Source organism: Sus scrofa, chromosome 4 (assembly GCF_000003025.6).
Source record: "Sus scrofa isolate TJ Tabasco breed Duroc chromosome 4, Sscrofa11.1, whole genome shotgun sequence".
Classification (NCBI taxonomy): Eukaryota; Metazoa; Chordata; class Mammalia; order Artiodactyla; family Suidae; genus Sus; species Sus scrofa.
This window is the reverse complement of record NC_010446.5, coordinates 120,675,083-120,695,108: the sequence shown is the minus strand read 5'-3', so window position 1 is coordinate 120,695,108 and position 20,026 is coordinate 120,675,083. Positions and strand designations below refer to the sequence as shown.

The 20,026-nt window shown below is 39.5% G+C and overlaps 1 protein-coding gene across 2 annotated transcripts in view; it reads right to left on the bottom strand.

Moving 5' to 3' along the window:
• Positions 1–20,026, bottom strand: part of DPYD (dihydropyrimidine dehydrogenase) — a 780,991-nt gene that overhangs the window by 17,353 nt on the left and 743,612 nt on the right. For both annotated transcript variants that reach the window (NM_214044.2, XM_021088696.1), the window contains 1 exon segment: positions 5,942–6,085. In NM_214044.2, coding sequence (NP_999209.1) covers positions 5,942–6,085 — 144 coding nt within the window.

Sequence of the window (20,026 nt, the reverse complement as noted above, 5' to 3'; positions counted from 1 at the left end):
AGTGCTGTTCATTGAGATCCAGGACTCAGGAGGAAGCTCAGGCGTGGAAGGAATGATAATCACTTTAGTTATAGGTATGGTGGCCCTTAGGCAACTTGTTTAGACTATCCAGGTGGAGAGATCCAGAAGACAGTGGATGACACAGGTCTGAGGCATAAAAAGTAGAGATGGAGAGTAGTGGAGTCAATGTATAGGAGAGTTTCGATGAATCTTAAAGGGACATGATACAAAAGAAGGAAGCAGAGAGATGGGTACAGCAATCATCATTATCCACCCTCTTCTATTGTTCCCCAATGTGCACCTGCTTCTGACAGGTGAGGCTCTGTGCTGCTTCCTTAACTCATCAGTCTTCTCCCCAAGTGTCACCTTCCCCTACCTTTTTCACCTGGTTAATATCAAGACGAAAAAGGAACTCTATTGAACATATTTCAAAGTAAAGAATCAGCATTGTAGTATAAGTAACACTTTTGTCCTCACAGAAATATTCAAGTACGACTGAGGTCTTGCTTTAAGGGATTTATAGCCAAGAATTCTGGATTTTGTCAAAGCTTAATTTGTAAAGTTTTTTTTTTAAAAAAGCTCTTATTAGACAAAGATTTACTTAAGTCATACAACTTTTTATGGAAATTGGCCATTCCTAATACAACTCTGTCTAATCCATTTCTGATTCATTCTTGAAAAGTTTTAGCAAATTTGAGACATTGAAAATTGAAATGGAAAGTCAGGTAATTTATGATACATTTTTTGTCATTGAATCATAATTTGAGAGAAGGAAGGCGCCACTTAAAAGTGCAAATATTGAGACCTTGAGATGACTGCCTATGTAGGAAAAAATAAAGTTACAGCTACACCTGACACTTTCAAGCAAAACAAAGTTTAGATTAAATAAATAATCAATGTAAGTTCCAAAAGAATCAGATGGGGTGAATCCACATGATTTTATGGTAGAAAAAGCTATACTAAGCAAATAAAGGGAGAAATCACAAAACCAGTTTTTGTCAGCCATGATTACGTAAAGTTAAAACTTCTGTATGTTTATGAAAAAACACCATCATACAAATTATAAGACAAATGGCAGTATATAAAAAGATTATAAAAACATGTAAAACAAAGATAAGTACTACAATAGAGAATTGGTAAAAAGAAATAAGACACAAATTCACAAAAGCAGAGGTGGTCAAAAAACATAAAAATATCATTGCAATCTTACTTCTATTTAGACATTGCAAATTAAAGAAAATAAAATACTTATTTGACTATTATAGTAGCTAAAATTAAAAATAAATTCATTGCTGATGGCTGTCTAAGGAAATGGGTCCTCTCACATTTTTTGGAAGAATGGAAATTTGTACGTTCTTGGTAATAATACATATTATAAGCCCTAAAATTTCATATAATACATATCAAAAGCCCTAAAATTTCACCAGCAATTTCTCTTGAGAAAACAATAAGGAGTTTATACAATGATTTTTGCACAATGATAATTACAGTAGAATTATTTGTAAAACATTCTGGAAACAACCTGAAGATCCAACAACAGGTTAATTGTAAGTTAATAAGTTCAAATTATGAAATATTATAAAATATTAAGGTGATATGAAAGTGATATACAAATTATGATAAGGTTTTCAAATATAAAATTGAAGAGTATTCTGTTTTTATTGTAATGTATTTCATTTAGGAATAGAAAAGTACTAGAATTTTATAAATCTAAATTTTAACAGTGATGTTTAAGTGGTAGGACTATGAGTAATATCTAAACTTATCTTTGTGCTTTTAACAGAAAGAAAGCAGAACAAACAAAGGAAACTACAGACAGTCAGGAGGAGAGAGGAGAGCGGAAAGGAAGAGACAGCTTTGTCCAGTGGTCTCATCTGACAGGTCTCTTAGTGGATATTTGCCCCAAATCAAGTGATTATTGGCACAGCAGTGACAAAATCCATGTATTGCAATTTCCTTCCTAAATGTTAATCTCATTTGTTGTTCCATGCTGACACCTTCATCTTCCATGAGCAATCTCTAGGCATGTCCTATATATTTTCTAGAGTGAATCCAAATGTTTTAGTCCCTACTATGAGTCAATCTTTTCAGTCTCTTAAGGCAGCAATTCTCAATTTCACCTCCAACCTCTACTCCACCACTGTTTACTATGTGACTTGATGAAATTATGTAATGCGTCTTCCTTCCTCAAGTTTCTCCTCTGTAAAATGAATATAAAGATAGTACCTATCCCAGGTGTTGTGAAGATGAAATGTGATGAAACCAGTGTCACCTTGGAACAACACAGGCATGGGAGCTACATATTTCCATGGGTGCTTTCAGGAGATGAGCTTTCTCTCCCACGCTTGAAAATCATATTGGAAAATATGGATAAAAGTCAATTTATTAGAGGACAACTGCTTGAATTAAAAATACAATTGCACAGGAGTTCCCATTGTGGCTTAGTGGAAATTAATGCGACTAGCATCCATGAGACTGCAGGTTTGATCCCTGGCTTCGCTCAGTGGGTTAAGGATCTGGCGTTGCTGTGAGCTGTGGTGTAGGTCACAGATGAGGCTGGGATCCTGTGTTGATGTGGCTGTGGTGTAGGCTGGCAGCTGTACCTCCGATTTGACCCCTAGCCTGAGAACCTCCATATGCGGTGGGTGCATAAAAAGATAAAAAAAAAATACAATCACACACCCACCCACCCACAGAACTCACTTTTGGTAACAACATCATGGCTCTAGAGATCAAGAACCTCTAAAGCCAAGATGGACCCACCATGAGTATCTAGGATGGGAACAGATCCCTGTATCTTTATTCTTCCTTTAAAATATAAGCTGTTCTACACTCTAAAGAAATAGAAAGCCTCACAGAAGCAAGATGAAATGAGCCGTCACTGTCATAGCAAGTGCAATTCCTCATTTTACAAAGAGGTAGTTGCAATTATGATTGATGAAAATGCCCCCCACCCCAAGCCCCCATCATTATCAGCTACCACTATGCTTTCTGACAGGAGACACCATCTTCTTAGAAATGACAGTGGGTAGAATGGGACACCCTGGGGAGAAGATCAAGATAGTGGAAGTCCTGCTGGACACGGAGAAGAATTTCCCATAGCAGCCCCTTAACATGTCAGCACAGTTAGCATCTGAGATGATGGGAAGATGGTGTCAGCAGTGTCATGAGGCTTACATAACCTAATACTGGTGATACTTCAACTGAGATAATCTCTGAAGTAAGGCAGTTTAGGAGAGGAAGGTCACCCTGCACTGTTTTTTATACTGTTCCTTGTCTCTGAGACTTTAAAAATATTTACTTCCTTTCCTCACTTTCCATTTCTTTGGTTTATTTGATTCTTCTGAGTTTGACATATTTTCTTTGGATTACTGATCAGCTAGCTTTAATTTTAACTACAGCAGGGTTTTTGTTTGTTCAGTTTTTGTTTTATGTCTAGGTTATCTATACATTCCCTTAAGGAACAGAAGGCTAGAAAAGGCTACAATGCTTTTTTTTTTTTTTTTTTTTTTTTTTTGTCTTTTTGCTATTTCTTGGCCGCTCCCGGCATATGGAGTTCCAGGCTAGGGTCCAATCGAGCTGTAGCCACCGCCTACCCAGAGCCACAGCAACGCAGGATCCGAGCCGCGTCTGCAACCTACACCACAGCTCACGCAACGCGATCGTTAACCCACTGACAAGGCAGGACGAACCGCAACCTCATGGTTCCTAGTCGGATTCGTTAACCACTGCGCCACGACGGGAACTCCTACAATGCTTTTATAATCACCTTTCACTTCCTGTATTTCAAATATAAATAATACCTTTCTTTTGAATTTTTTGTACATATGGAAAATATGGAGATTTTACATTTAGTTCAAATTAATTAAGCAGAGAAAGAGAGCAAGGGAGTTCCCCGGTGGCCTAGTGGTTAAGGATCTTGTGTTGTTACTGCTGTGGTGCAAATTTGATCCCTGGCTCTGGGGAATTTTCACATGCTATGGGCACAGCCAACAAAATAATAAATAAATAAATAAATAAATAAATAAATAAATAAATAAATAAATAAAAGAAACAGAGCAGGGACAATTCCCACTTAATCCCAAACCATTTAGTAATGACAGCCAAACATGGGGAGGTGGAGGCTTGTGAAGAGCTGAAGGATCTGGCCTTTTCTTTACCATCAGCATCCAGTTCATCCTTTTGGGAACACACATATAATTCAAAAGAAACAGCTCAAGAGACTATTTGAGGCCCTTCTATTGTTAAAAATCCCATGTGTTCTCTTTATTTGGAACAACGGCACTGAAGTGCTGGTAGAATCTGTGTTTGGCCACTGCCATATTTCCTTTCAGAACTCTGAATCACTGAACTTTTGCAATGTCAAGTCTAAAACTCCACTGTTTTTAGTACAGGACCCATTTTTTTTTTTTTTTCTGTCTCCTAGGTAGAGGGGATTTTTAAGAGTTCTAATTTCCAGCTGACTACAAAGAAGCATTTCAAGGAGGTCCACTTGAGAGCTCCTAGGGGTAAGCTTTTCAACTAATGCTTCCTACAGAAGATGGAGATGGAGGAGTAGAGAGTCACTGAAGAGAGAAAAATACGTTTCTGTGGCCAAATCACATTCACTGATGATGATTTCAGTGAGAATACGGACCTGTTACCCTCCCTTTTTTTCACTATGTTGGGTTAAAGGCAATTCCATCTTAAGAGAGGTGAGCAGGAGGGGAGTAGGGGGGTCTATGAAAGGGCAGCCTGAGGGATCTTTATGCTGATGGTACCCTTGCACTTTGTGGTGGTGGCCACAGGAACCTACACATGAGGTGAAACTGCACAGAACTCAACACACACACACATGCGTGTGCACACATGCTGATGAATAAAGGTGCAACTGGGGAAATCTGAGCAAGATCAGCAGATTGTGACTGTATCATATCCTGGTTGTGCTACTCTCTCAGTTTTACAACCTGCTGCTACCGGGAAAACTGGTAAAGGTGCACGAGACCGCTCTGTTCTCACTTCCAACCGTGTGTGAACCCATCTCTCTCTCAAAATAAAACGTTCAAGCAGAAAAGAAATAGAAGCCCTGCGTAATTCCATCTTAAAATTTTTTTTTTTTGTCTTTTTAAGGCTGTACCCATGGCATATGGAGGTTCCCGGGCTAGGAGTCAAATCGGAGCTGTGGCTGAGGGTCTACACCACAGCCACATCAACCTGGGATCTGAGTCGAGTTTGCAACCTACACCACAGCTCAAGGCAACACCAGACCCTTAACCCACTGAGTGAGTCCAGGGATCAAACCTGCATCCTCATGGTTCCTAGTCGGATTCGTTAACCACTGCACCACGACAGGAACTCCGATAATGATAATTTTTGATATTACCCAGAAAATAAGTTCCTAAAACCCATATTTGTATAGGTTTTCCCACAGCTAAACCAGAGAAAGTTTGTCCAAAATGTAAGATACCATGTCGATACTGATGTCATACATTAATCATTTACTTGTGCTACATGACAGATGTATCTCTTGGGTTTAACTGTGGATTAATATAATTTTTAAATGTCTATGAGAAGACAGAGAATTCACTGTGGCCTATTTAATACATCAAAAATTTCCATGAAGCACATACTTGAAAGTATTCTAAAAAGTATAAAATATGCAAATAAAAGAAGCTCCCCTACCACTGTAGACAGAATTTTTAAATTTTATATATACACTTTTTTGGAGGGGCCACACTCATGGCATGCGGAAGTTCCTGGGCCAGGAATCGAACAGTTGCCATAGCAGTAACCAGAGCCATAGCAATGACAATGATGGATCCATAACCCTAGGCTACCAGGGAATACCTCCTTCAATATATTTTTAAAACAAAATCAGTGATGCATTCAAACAGGAAATAAACACTTAAAGTGGATTTAAACAGGAAAACAGACATATTTATATACACAGCATCACTTTTACCTTAATAGCAGGAATAGGCTTTTTGGGAATAAAAGGTTTTCTCTCAAGTGGTGGAAAAGCTGCATTTTGTTCTTTCAGTCTCATCTTTTCCTCTGCTATGATTTTCTTGCGTTGCTCCAGATAAGGTCCAAAATTTGGCAGTTTCTAATGGGAAAAGACATAAATAAGAAAGCACATTAGCTCCTGGAAGAAAAAATGTGACGCTATAACAAACAAATGTGTGTTTTGAAATGGTTTCAGGTATACTGTAACAAGGTCTTTACCCATTCTCAGACCACTAGTCTTCTAGGTATCAGATTCCATAAAATTACTAAAAAGCACATAGTAGCACAATATCTTTATCATATATGTATGTATTAGATATGCAGATGTTAATTAAAATACATTTCCAAACAAGATACAGTTCACAATGGTAAGCCAAACCATTCACTTCAAGCAATAGCTATCAGTTAGACCATTTGTTTGGTTCATATAGACAGAAGGTGAAACCTGTTGAAGCTTTTTTCCTCTTCATCAGGTTTTTAGCACAATATAGACACAGCCCAGTCTCTGACAAATGCCTTTGTCAATAGCAAAGGTACTTTGCCAAAGTTCTAATCTGTAGCTCTATTTTATACTGTGTTCAAATCCTTACTACATCTCTTTAAAGACTGTAACTTATGTTGATTGCAATTTACTGGCATGGCTGAAAAACAAAATTGTAAAAATATTTATTTCTCTGTATAGAAAAATTTATTTTGCATGAAGGAGGCAAAAATAGAAATGAAAAGCAAAGGAAATATCACAATGCTTAAACAAACTCCATCAGTATTCAAAATCACATTATGGATCTTGAAATCTCAAGGTTATTCAATTGTACTTTACAAAGTTCATTTAGAAAGATACCTGGGTGTCATGGAAAAATGCTAAGTGGTTTCAAGTTAACTCAAATATGCCCTCATCCTATTCATTATCCTACAATTATTTCCTCTTCACTTCACTTTGTCCTTCTCTTCTGGAACCTTTGATCTGCTCTTTTACTGACACAGATTGCGGGTGATAGACACCACTGAATACCACATGTTTCCATCTGCCTGTAACCTGGAATTGCTGGGTGTCTTTTCTACGACGGCAAAAATACCCCTTCCCACCCTCACACGTCGCCTGCAGAATAAGGCACATTTATCTAGCCGATGAAGGCTACAGCACCCCAAGGTCACCCTGATCTCTGGCCTAGCAAGTACTCTGCTGAAAAATCACACCTGTTTCCAAACACTGGCCTCTTCCTGCCAGGTTACATAACGCCCCGGGAAAATGAGTTCTCCGGTCCTTTAGAAATGTCAACAGGGTAGGTAAGCTAAACTTAAACTGTGTTCTAATTCAGCCAAACTGTACCTGAAAATTTATATTAGCAGGAAATATTCATGTGGAAATATCTCGATTGTTATTTCCATGATCGATTTACTGTAATTATGTCAGCAAGTCACGCAAATAGAATCAATGTTATGGGTGCCAAATTAATTCTTATGCAATTAAACCAGAACTATATACTCCATCTCTACACCTTAATGCTTTCCCAAGTCACAATATTTAATGATTACAGTAGTAGGAACTGATATGACAGAGGGAAAGAATATATTGTATTGATTTTATCATAAGTTATGCCATCTTATTAAAAAGCATAGAGTATAAAGCAAATCCTCAGTATTATCACATATGTGAGTCCCCTTAATGTAGAAATGATAATGCTTGCTTGAAGCGTCCTCTTATGAAATGACTTTTTTCCTAGGGCAGATGAGGTGTTAGAGATTACATCTGGTGCCAAAGAAACGACCCTGGGGTCCTGGTGACATCTCACATGTGGTGAATGCATGGCCACCAGACATAAACCTTATCGAGCATCACTCTCTCCACACCGCTCTTACATGTCAAGGACACCTTACCCCAGTCTTGTATTCTTGAAGATTATCAAGACTTGTTCGGTGTGAAACACATGACCTCTGAGTCTAGCAGATCCCTCACGATGGCAAGCTCTATGAAAAAATCTGAGCCATTATCCTAATGTCTTGATTGGGTCTTACCCTACTCAACTCCATCTCATTCCATCTCCAAGTTCTATGAAGTTATTAAAAAGAAACTATCCTTGTAACTTTTTAATCCATCTTCTTTTAAACATAGATCAGAGAGATGGTTTTTGCCATTTCATTCTTTACCCAAAGAGAAATAAAGCAGTTGAATTTAAACCGTGATGATTTCAAATTGTTCCAATAATGGTGATGATGATGATGATGATGATAATAACAATCAAATCATAATAGAAAATCCCTTATGCAGAACAGAAAACAACCTGAATAAACACCAACCACTGGTACTGTAGTTTTTAGCAGTGGTGACCACATTTGCTGTATTTAAACAATGCACCCTTTCCGTGAGTAACAGTGCTATGATTCTAATGTGCTAATCTTTCATAATTAGTCCTGAGGAGAGGTTCTCAATTTAACATCAAGATTCCTATAGGATTTTCTTTATGTGTTGGTTGGAGGAATCAGTGGAAAAGAAGGAAGACTGATGCCAAGTTTTCCTTTAACTTGAAAGCACAGCCACACAAAGGATCAGTGAGTGACCCCTCAAGGTTCTGCCATTTACCTCCAAATCAAAGAGGGCCTATTTGCATGTAGTGTCTCACTGCCATACGGAGATCCCAGAGGCTGGAGTGTTGTGGAATCAGCTTCCAAAACGTCAAGGCTGCCACAGTCCTTTTGCTTTCCGCATTCGTATGAGAAAGTTCAGTGCTTAAGAAAACTTACTACATTGCATGTATTAAAATGTCTCCAAGATAGCTGAGTACTGAACATTTTGAAAGTTAAGTTTTCTCACAATGTAAATAAAGGTCAATCCTGCCTGCTCCAGAGGATTGCCTTTGCACACAGTACATTTAGGTGCATGTCTGTGTTCTGATCTTGCCATAGGAACAAAGCAGAACAAACCGAAAATAAGCAAGAGTGCAGATGAAGGTGTCGTGCGGGCAGCCGTGTACATGTGCAATCAGCGATGACGGATAAAGCATTTAGTTCATATCTCTGCCCGAACATATAGTTAATTGATTTCCTATTGCAGGAGGAGAAGCAGCAGGGTCTGACAGAGCCAGCAGCAGGAGCTTTTCCTCTTCATTCATTATTTTCTTGTAGGAAAAGTTGTAGCCTGCGGTAATTCAAAGCGAGAGTTTTGAGTGTGATGCTATATTTCTTAAACAAAGGAAAAAAGTTGTTTAGGATTCTCAAAAGCTGCTTTGTAACTGATGAGCCAAACAAATCTCAGAAATAGTGTGGTTTTTGTTTCAGTAGTTTCTCCAGGGATTCATCATTGATGAATTTGTCCTCACCAGAAAAACTAAATCCTACTCATTTAAAGATAACAGTATCTCACACTAAAACTGTCTCTGTCCAGATATTAAAAGCATTACATTGCCGATAGAAAAGTGACAACATAATGAATCAACAATGATACCTTAAGCCAGCAAAGCTTTAAGGTAAAGAAGTCCATTTGGATTATAATTTATTCATGGATCAATCTAAAGGTAATTGAGCATATTATGAAGTAGAAGAGGGCTCTTGTTTCTAATAGAAGCAGGCACTAGTCTCTTCCCGTTTAAATTGCGTAATTTTTCTGAGCATGGCAGCAAGTTGGCTAATAACACTGGTCTATAGTGCTGTAAGAGATCAACTCCATTTTCCTAATCATACTCTCTTATCTGGTCGGAAACAATGAGAGCGAGGAAAGAAATTACTTTGCTGTCTAAATGGTATTAAGTGAAAAGATAAAATGATTCCAGGCTTATACTGAGTGTGAGATATATACATATATGCATATATGTACATCTGTATATGCACGTGCAGAGTGCAATATATATGTGTGTATATTATAAATTGCATATATATATAGTTCTCAGTAATATGTGTATATATATATATTCACACATACACACACCTATTTGTTGTGTGTGTATATACACTGAAAGATGGAAGAATAAATTAGTAAAGGACACAGTATGCTCATGACTAAGAATTTCTTTCTTTACCAAAAATATGCTCACATATGACTTAGTTCTACTATTTATTATCATTTATTCAACAAATACAATATCAAATGCCTACTCTGGGCCAGGAACTGTCTTTTGCTACAGTAAAGGTTGCATAATTTCCATATGTAATGTGTGTAATTATCATTGTTAGTAATTTTATAAGTATCTCTTGTCACTCATTAGGGGCTAGTGTCAGACTGAATTATATAGATCCAGTACATCTGGTTCCTGTAGTTATTGAAAGGCAGGATAGATGCAGATTCTCAGAAAAGCATTTAATCTCAATCATGTGACCAACAATTGGAGAGAAAAGAGAAGGAGATCAACCTTTAAAGAACTGATCTTTAATAAAACTCAGAAAGGCAATGGAGTACTTCCGCATATCTAAAATAAAAATTGTGGGAGCACAGTGGCTGGGAACCTGGGTTCTCAGAGTGTGTTCCTAACGCCCTAAACTTCAATCCCTATGCACTTTCAGTGATGCAAGTAAGTACCGGAGACAGATGAGAGAGCTGTTTGGTTCCATTGGAATTCAGTGACTTTCTTCTTCCCTTCCTTCAATTACGAGAGTAATCAATTGCTTAGAGATGCCCCTGATTTTTTATTTCAAAATCTGTTTCAGCATGGCTTACATTCAGAAACTCAGATTTTCCTCATAAATAAGTGGCTTGTAGTATTTAATCACTGATACAACAGTGAGCACTTTTTCATGATATTATCAAATCTGGACAGTGGAAAACAATAAGAAGACAGAGAGAGAAGGCCCATCTGTAATATTATGACATCATATTACTATATGGTACCCAGTGTTGAAAATTGGGATGCTGGAGTTGGACATGCAAAATATATGAAATTAATAAAATATAACTATCAGTTTAACCTGATAAATGTAACTGTACAATTTTTGATCAAAAGCTGATACCTTTATCAGTCCAAAGCAATAATAATTCATGCTTCATAGTGAAAGCAGAAAGCCAACATTTGCATAGTGGTTAGGATACTGATTTAGAAGTCAAATTTGCATTAAAATCACAGTTTTACACTCATTAGCTGTGTGACTATGAGCCAATTACTTAACCATGCTGCTACTAATTTTCCTTATCAATGAAATGAGAATGACAGTATCTAACTCACGATGTTGGTATAAGCATTACATGGAATAATATTTGTAAAGCACATGCCTGCCAATCTCTTCCCACAAGCCTGAAGTGCTTACATGGCCTTGTGGAGCATGCTCTGTTTTTCCAGGTTTGCTGAGGGAGCCTGCCCTGGCTTTTTCACCTGGTACATGCCCACTGGGCATTGTTGTCTCAGTTCAGTGATCATAGCATCTAAATCCTTTCCTTTACTGATGTCCCTCTCTGGCCAGCGTCAGGGGCCCCTCGCAGTGCCCTGGATTACTCTGGATCCTGCTTATCCTTGCACTTACGACACCGCCTCATCACTACTGGCCTAGGCCTCTGTCTTTTCCATTTGAGATCCTAGAGACGTAGTTTTTGATCCAGCACATAATAGATCCTCAATATTTTTTTTCTCTTGTTTTTGGCTTGTTGTTTAATTTTTATCTCAGTAGGTTTTTCACAACTTGAAGAAGTATTGAATGAATGCATTATAAATATCTTGAATGTATTTTAAAGATCCTGCTGGTTGTTTGAAAGGTCAGACAATCCCCAATTACTTTCCGAAAGAAATTTAATTACATAAATAGGTTCTTTTAAAATTAAAGATTACATCGTACTTACACAACAGCTGTGGGTCACAAAGTTTAAAAAAAAAAACTTATAAAGTGCATCACACTTACATTTTATATATAAAGGACAATCTGTCACTTTAAAGAGCCTATAGTTAATAGCGACTGCAGTACCCGAGGCAGAGGCTATGGCAGAGGTGACAGGGGATGTTCGCTGAGCACTGACAACGTGTATGTAGCCCAGACTGAGAGGTCAGAGCAGTTCTAGAGGAAATGACATCCGAGCCAAGTGCTGAAGGACAAGGTGGGAGTCCGCTGGCATGCAGTGAAGACGGAGGTCTGAGGGTCAGGAAAGGGGAAAATCCTCCAAGTGGAAGAAACACCAAAGGGAGAGGGTGACACTTTGGAAGAGGCGCTGGGGAGCCAGCAGACCACCGACCCCATGCGCTGCGCTTAATAAGATACGAGATGACGAGGAGCTTCTATGAAAGAAAGCAGGGCACATGTGGCTGTGAAGCGATGAAGTCGGGATGTACATTAGGAAGAAGGTCAATCCAGGGAATCTCACACGAATGGAGCGCCCAGGAAGGACGAGGCCGGGAAGGCCTGCTTTGTGCCAAGGATGGTGCAGGTGCTGGAGCCGGAGACAACTAGAAGGTGGTTCTTCCCCAAAGCAGCTTAGGGCCTGTGAGGCAGACTGACTCATAGTCACTGGAGTCGAGGTGAGAAAATGATTGTTTTAGATTGAACTATTATTTAAATGATACCTAGAAGATTCCTCTAGATAAATAAACTTCATTGCTCAAAGCAATACATTTTAAAGCAGCACCTTTAGCTGGCAGTTTGGGAAAGTAAGCCCTGATGGCATGATTTAAGAGAAACAAAACCAAAGAGATGACGCCTGAGAAACACGTAAGAATTGTGAAGCAGAAGGGGAAGAAAGGAATGAGCAGAGGGAAGAGGAAAGAGCATACAAAGGAGGAAACATGAGAGACAGGGAGCAGAGCCCAATGATGGGATGGGAGACTCGAAGAAGAAGAGCTAATGCTCAACTTTAAGCCACTTGCGTCACTGCAAATCCTCCTCCATGACCCCTAAAACTTTAATAATGTCTCCTACACACTTATGGGCCCTGGAGATAACTTTAGAAGAAAATCAGGGAAAGAAGGTTGAGTTTCATGGCTGGTGTGGCACAGAGCTTAAAGACGAGTACCCGACAAGAGGCAAGATTTGAGGGAGAGTCAGACATCAGCAGGAATAGGTATTTATTGCCAGAAGTGACACAGAGGACATAATCTCCAGGAATTTGGCAGAAATATCTAGAAGGATGAGGCCAGGTGATCTCAGATGATGTCTCAGCTATGTAGGTCATTATAAGGAAAAGAGAAGGAGGAATTTAAATTTAAATTCTAGTGAAGGAGAAATTTAAACTGTGATGAAAGATTATAAAAGGGAGAAAGAGTATATGGTGCTTGGAAAGGGGAAAGAGAAATAAAGGGACAGAGGAGTAAACGATGGAAAGCTAAGAAACGACAGGATGAACCCATTCTTACATGCGTGAAATATGGTAGGTTCCTGATGAATAGCAGCTGGTACAGCTGGGGAATCTATGGGCGGCTCTGAATTCTGGGCAAAGCAGTTTGGATTTTTATTCACTAGGGTCTAGAAAAACACCAAGTATCTGAAAATATGTAATCAGATCCCTGCGATGGCAGGAAGAAGAATGAATGTGGGAGGGTGCTTGTGGCAGAAAGAGGAGGTGATGCAGAATGCTGGAGATGGGATTTCAGTTGTAGCAGAAAAGTGAAATTGATGGCATCAGACGTTTTTCTGAAGACTCTACAGTAGTCTGGAAAATTGAGAACCAGTTCTGGCTTCACGTCCCAACCCCAACACACGCCTCGATGCTCACTGCCCACGGACAACTGACTGCCGCACCCCTGCTCTGACAGTGCTGCTGCCTGAAACCACCTGTCTTTCCTTCTTTGTGACACGGAACGCCTCTCTGACAAACTTCGGTCTCTGCCTCTTTGCTGCTCATCTTTCTGCAAACGACGCCCACCCCTCCCTGCTCCATCAGAATCTCAGACATTTTGAGAATCACATGGGAACTGTGTTCGCGGGAGGCCGCACAGGCTGTGAGCTGCGCAAGAGTTACACCTTAGTGACAACGAACAGAAAACAATGTTGGCAGGAAACCGGGGAGGGACTAAATAGGATTAGTTTTTCTTTCCTTCCATTTGGGAGGACTCCTGCTGGGGTCCTTAGTGATGATCAAGGGCGGGGAGAAGACGTGGGGAAAATCAACTCCCTCAACAACAGCTCTAGAGGGAGGTGATGACAAGCTCGCTCCAGGAAGGAGCTGCAGCCTGGTCATTATCTTCACGGAAACCAGCATTTTTACTGAGCGCTGCTGTGTACCAAGCCCTTTGCAAAGCGCAGGAATACATTCTTCTCCATCACAACCCTATGAGGTGGGTATTGTTCTTGTCCCATTTATAGATGAGAAAACTGAGGTTCCGAAAGGCTAAAAAACTTGCTCCGTAACTCTCACTAAATCCCAGAGCCAGGATTCAAATCCCAGTCTGCCAGATGGTAGACTCTGTGCTATGGTGTTAACTCGCATTTCTTTGCGGTCTTTACAAAGCTTATTAAATGGATATTTAATATATTTTTATGGATATAAAGAAGCATACTATACATGTATTCCATTCCTTGAAACCTATGCTTCCTGCGGTTCTTATTCCACAGACTGCTAAGGGAAAAATACCTCACATAGTAGACACCATTAAAAACTGCTGAACAAATACCATGTAAAATATCTGTATTAGTTGAGTCCTGTTTATTACTGGCCTCAAGTTTAATGAGCTCAAGTTAATACAGGTGAAAGGCCAGAGTGTTACATGCAGCGGTTAATGAAATACCATAGAGCTGCTGAGGAAATGATTAGCAGCCAAATGTGAATTTAATATACTTCATTCTCAATGTGCAGCACCCCGGGGGAGGCATCGTTCTGGGGGCGGAAACGTGTCGGATGGGAAGTGATGCTCACGTGAGCGTCAGGAGACAGGGCTCCCACCTTGGCCTTGCTCACCAGCTCTGTTTGTGACCTATGTCAGTGCAGTGACTCCCTCTTTGTCTCAGTTTTCTCATCTGTAAAAAGAGGAGGTTGAACCAGATAATTTATAAGGTTCCTTCCAGTGTTACGTTCTGTTTCCAAAGTCAGCTAGAAAAGCTCAGGGTTTATGCTCAGGTGGCACTGTACAGTCTGTGAATGAAAAACTGGATTGAGTCCTAAGTTATATAACTCTTCCCTTCCTAGTTCATTATAAAACATGCTGAATTTCTTTCGGCTGTAAAATGTGGCGATTACAGGTAATGTTTATCCCTCCTAAGGTTAGATGAGCTCATAAACTGTTTCAGCCTTCATCAGTACAACCACAGAGAGCATTGCTATTTTACCTCATTATTAAATAATGAAATCTGTAGAGGTAATTAACAGAAAGAAAAACAATTTTTTAAAAAAGAGAACTGTCGTAATCTATATAAATTGGGAAATTCATAACAGATCACAACTAACACTACACTTTATCTTTACAAAGTTTGATGTTTAGTGACAAACTCACCTGAGACATATTCTCTACAAAGTGACACTGCCAAGTTAGTCGACTAAGACACGTATACACTTGCAAATGCGTTCTGAAGCTTCAGAGCAGTAAAGGAAAATGGAGCTTTCCACTCAAGCTGTGCAATATACAGGATGATCACTGGTTTTGAGATGCAGAGACTAAGACAAAGTCTCTACAAGTCACCTGCCCTTTGTGGGCCTCAGTTTTCATCTGAGTAGAGCAGAAATAACAGCGATCACTCTTGCCCCCTTACTCGCCACCATTATTTTTTTTTTTCCTTTTTGGTTGCATGCGCAGCATATGGAAGTTTCTGGGCCAGGGATCGAATCTGAGCTGCAACTGCAAACTATGCTACAGCTGCAGCATGCCAGATCTTTAACTCACTGTGCCACAGCGGAAACTCCCACAATTGTTTGAAATAGGAAAGGACTAATAGATTATTAAAATACAGCTTTTACTATTTTTAAAGCTGTCAAGTAGCACATAACCCAACTGTTATTTTAATATATTGAGTATAAATATGACTTACGCTCAATATAATAAACAGTATAAAGATGAAGTGAGTATGCTGAATTATAAAAGTGTCAAAAAATTTAGCTACACATGAAGAGAGTCTTCCTGAGCTGCGGTTCTTGCAGCATTTTAGAAGGACTTGGATGAAATAATTTGCTTCTGAAATCCACCTTTAAAACACTACTGCTTTCATGGCTAAATAGTGTATAGAATGTCAAGGGCAAAAAAAAAAGAAAACCAATGAGGAAAAATGGAATAAGCATTGCTTCATACAATGGGATGGAAGCAAAGGAAAAGAGAAAAATGGGGTGATGAAGAAAAGGGGACTGCTATAAATACGAAAAAAGCATTCAGTATTCCGGCTATACTTGGAGCTAGAGTGGAAAATAATTAATCTTTTTCATATTTATTCAGTACCAATACCTACTATTTTCCACTCAGAAACACCTGGATGACTGCTTCAAACCTTTTTACCTCAAAAGTATGGCATAAGTCATAAACTATTACGTTTTGATCCAATCAACACCTCTATCTGGAGTTACATTTCAGGATATATTGGGAAAAATGATTATCATTTTGAAAATCAAGTTTTAGGGTTTCTATGCTAAGTAGGAGATTTATATGGGAGAAGAAAATGAAAGTAAGTGCAAATTTTTAGTTGAAAGGAAAAGAATTTTCCAACATAATTAATTATCAAACTAGGAGGAAGTATTTAACATGGGAAAAGAATCTTTACCTGTGTGGCAAAGTGCTCCACAAATAATAGCTTCCACATACAGACTAGAAAACACTAGCCAGCGTCTGTCTGCACAGCAGACTCATGTCCAATCCTGGGTCACTACTGAAGGCAATCACGGCCCCAGCAATGGGGATTTTCCTCTGTCTCTCGCACATCACTTTCTAAACGCTGTTATCATTACGCATTCTTTATTTCTCTTATTTCTCATAAACGTTTTGAGAACGGGATAGTTCTTGAACATGTTTTATCCGTCCCTTTAGTTCTTTGTATACAGTTGGCCTTAAATAAATATTTGAGTAAATGAAAGATTAAAATCAATAGAAAACTATACTGACAAGACAACATTTCAGCTAACTTCATGTGGTCACAGCTTAATGACGACAAGTGATCTAGTCTGAACGCATTTCATATAAAATATTCAGAAAGATCCTCTCCACGTGCAACGCTTGGCGAGAGTGGGACTGGTCTAAGGCTTAGTGACCCGACAAGTAGTATTTGGTCTGGGGTGTAATATTACATAAACCTATCCCTGATAATAACACTTACTTTGAATTGTAAAAACATCCTATAGCTGAATAGCATTTGTAATAATAAAGTATTTTACGGTAGCGTTCCAGCGATCGATTTAAATTTGATGGCTTCGAGCGCAATGCAAATACTTTATAGTTTTTAGGTTCTTCACTTAAAATTTTCTAACAACAAAAAATCAAATAACGACAAAATTTACGAGCCGTAGGTATGAAAACCATTATTTTATTAAAAATTTACCCTGAAGAATTGTGAATCTAGGCAATTATTGCATGGGGTCAAACATTTAGCTTCAGGGAGAGAAGAATCCACTTGATTGTGCGGTCTCTGCGATGCCTATGTGGCTATGTAGTCCATGAGTGTTCTCTGGGCCCCTGCCCCTGCCCTCGGCTGCCACGGTCTTTTATAAAGATGACCCTAGTGCGTGGCATTGGCTAATGCCACAAAATGAGGAAAGTAGTCCAAGAAACTGGCCATTGGTACCTAATTCCTGAGCTTCATCAGACATTAGCCAGTTATTGAATAGCACATGTCCCAAGAAGCATTAGCAGCAAACTCTAAACCTAAATAACATGGCTGTAGTTCTCAGGGCTTTAGAGATTGTTTTTGTGAATTATCTCACTCAATGTCCACAAAAACATAACTATTGTCCTACTGATGAAACTCACGGCCCACAGATACAGCAAACACTTGATGCCTGAGGCCACACAACAGTAGGCCACACAACAGTAGGCAGCAGAGCAAACTCAAACCAAGGGCTCCCAACTCCAAGCTTAGCCCCTTCTCTTCCTCAATGACTGGCCTTGTCCTTCCTGAACATTTTGGCTGCTATTTCACCAAAATTACTGTCAGGATTTGGCCTTTGGGGAGAAGATACCGAGGGCAAGTTCTCATAAAATATGTCCTTTTGAAAGGCTCATTTCATGTGCTAAGCATCGACGACAGAGAACAAAACAGATGTGATGTCATCTTCAGGGATGGATAAGTACCGCACGCGTTTATGGTCTTAACATGACGACAACCTTTAATCCTTTGCTGTCCTTGCAAGGCAAAATCTTAGCCTGTATTTAACCCAATTATCCAGGTTCTCTATATTTACACCTGAAAAGTGAATATGGCTGGAGAATATGAACCCAGCCTCCCAGATGGGCACTCATATTGCCTGATAAACCCGGCTGTCACCACTGTCACTCCAGCCTTCCCACTATAAAACGATACTCTGATTCCTTTTTCTCTTTCTTAAAATCTACACTGCCACTCTGTTTCATTGTCAGCGGATGGTCTTGCCTCATGTTACTGGTTAACGTTTTTCAAGTAACTTTTCTATTCTGAACTTTATAAATCCACCTCATCTGTACTCTCAGCCTACATCTTTTCTTCTGTTGTGATGGGAAGCATCCTGGTTTTTTCAAAGAGCCACTGAGGGCGCTCTCACATACACCTGATCATCTGAAGGAATCTGCTTCTGTAAGTATTTATCTCTGCCCATCCCACGATTCACTCCCACATTTTAAACAACTGATTCCATTAACACGAATAGGCTTTCATCTCTTACCCTAAACACAGATACATAAGACAAATAAAATAACTTTTGATTCTACAGCCACTTACAGGGATCATTTATGTTTTGCCCTTCAAACTTCTTTTAAGAATGGTTAATAGTGTCTGTTCACACATCCTCACTTGCCATTTACTCCTCAGTATACGCTTTTTAGGAATATGCCTTCCATCTCAAGCCACAGAAAAGCTTTGGTATTGGGGTTAACAACCACCTTTATCTTGATAATTCCATAGCCATATTTTTGCGTTCATTTTACTTTCCCTCTCAGCAATATTCAACCTGGGTAACCTCGCCCTCCTTCTTAAAATACTATCCTTTTCCTCCTACATCACTTCTCTATCTCCTTTTCTGGTTAAATCTTTTTTTTTTTTTTTTTGTGAAACCTGTAACTTAGGCTCAGTCCTAGACATTTGTTTTTTCCCCTCTGGAAACATACACTTTCCAAGTGATTTAATCTTGCCTATGGCTGTAAATATTGTATAAGTTATGGCTTTCAAAGGTTCTAGTCTTCATACCAAGCTCTAGATGATGCCCAGCACCTTAATTAACATACTCAATTAAATGCTGAGTGGCAAATCTCAAAATTCATATGTTTCCTTGTTATTTCACTCCAAATAAGGTCCTTTTCCATTTCTCCCCATGTCAGATAATGCGGCAACTGCTCACCCATTTGCTCAAGTAAAAACATGGGTTATTCTAGGTTCCTTTCTTTCCCTTACCATTCTGACTGGTTCAGTCCTTCAGCAAAACATCTAGGCTCCACCACCAACACACATCTCCAATCTCCCCCCTTGCCACCATCTCCACTGAGAGGCACTAGTCCAAAGTGTCACTGCCTCTCACAGGGAACAGGGCTGTGCCCTCCTCGGGGATCTTCTTACTTTCTCTTTGACTCGCTATAGTTTACTCTCCACAGAGTAGCCAGAACAAGTGTCTCAAACAGAAATAAGAACAAGTGACTCCTCTGCCTAAAATTTTCCAATGATTTCCCAATGTACTTAAAAGAAAATCTAAAAGATTCGCCATGACTGCAGGTTCTTCTGGTTCCTGACCACCTCTTCAGTTTCATTTTTCACGATTCTCCTTTTTTTTTTTTTTTTTTGCTATTTCTTGGGCTGCTCCCGCGGCATATGGAGGTTCCCAGGCTAGGGGTCGAATTGGAGCTGTAGCCACCAGCCTACGCCAAAGCCACAGCAACGCAGGATCTGAGCCGCCTCTGCAACCTACACCACAGCTCACGGCAATGCCGGATCATTAACCCACTGAGCAAGGGCAGGGACCGAACCCGCAACCTCATGGTTCCTAGTCGGATTCGTTAACCACTGCGCCACGGCGGGAACTCCCGATTCTCCTCTTAATTCACTA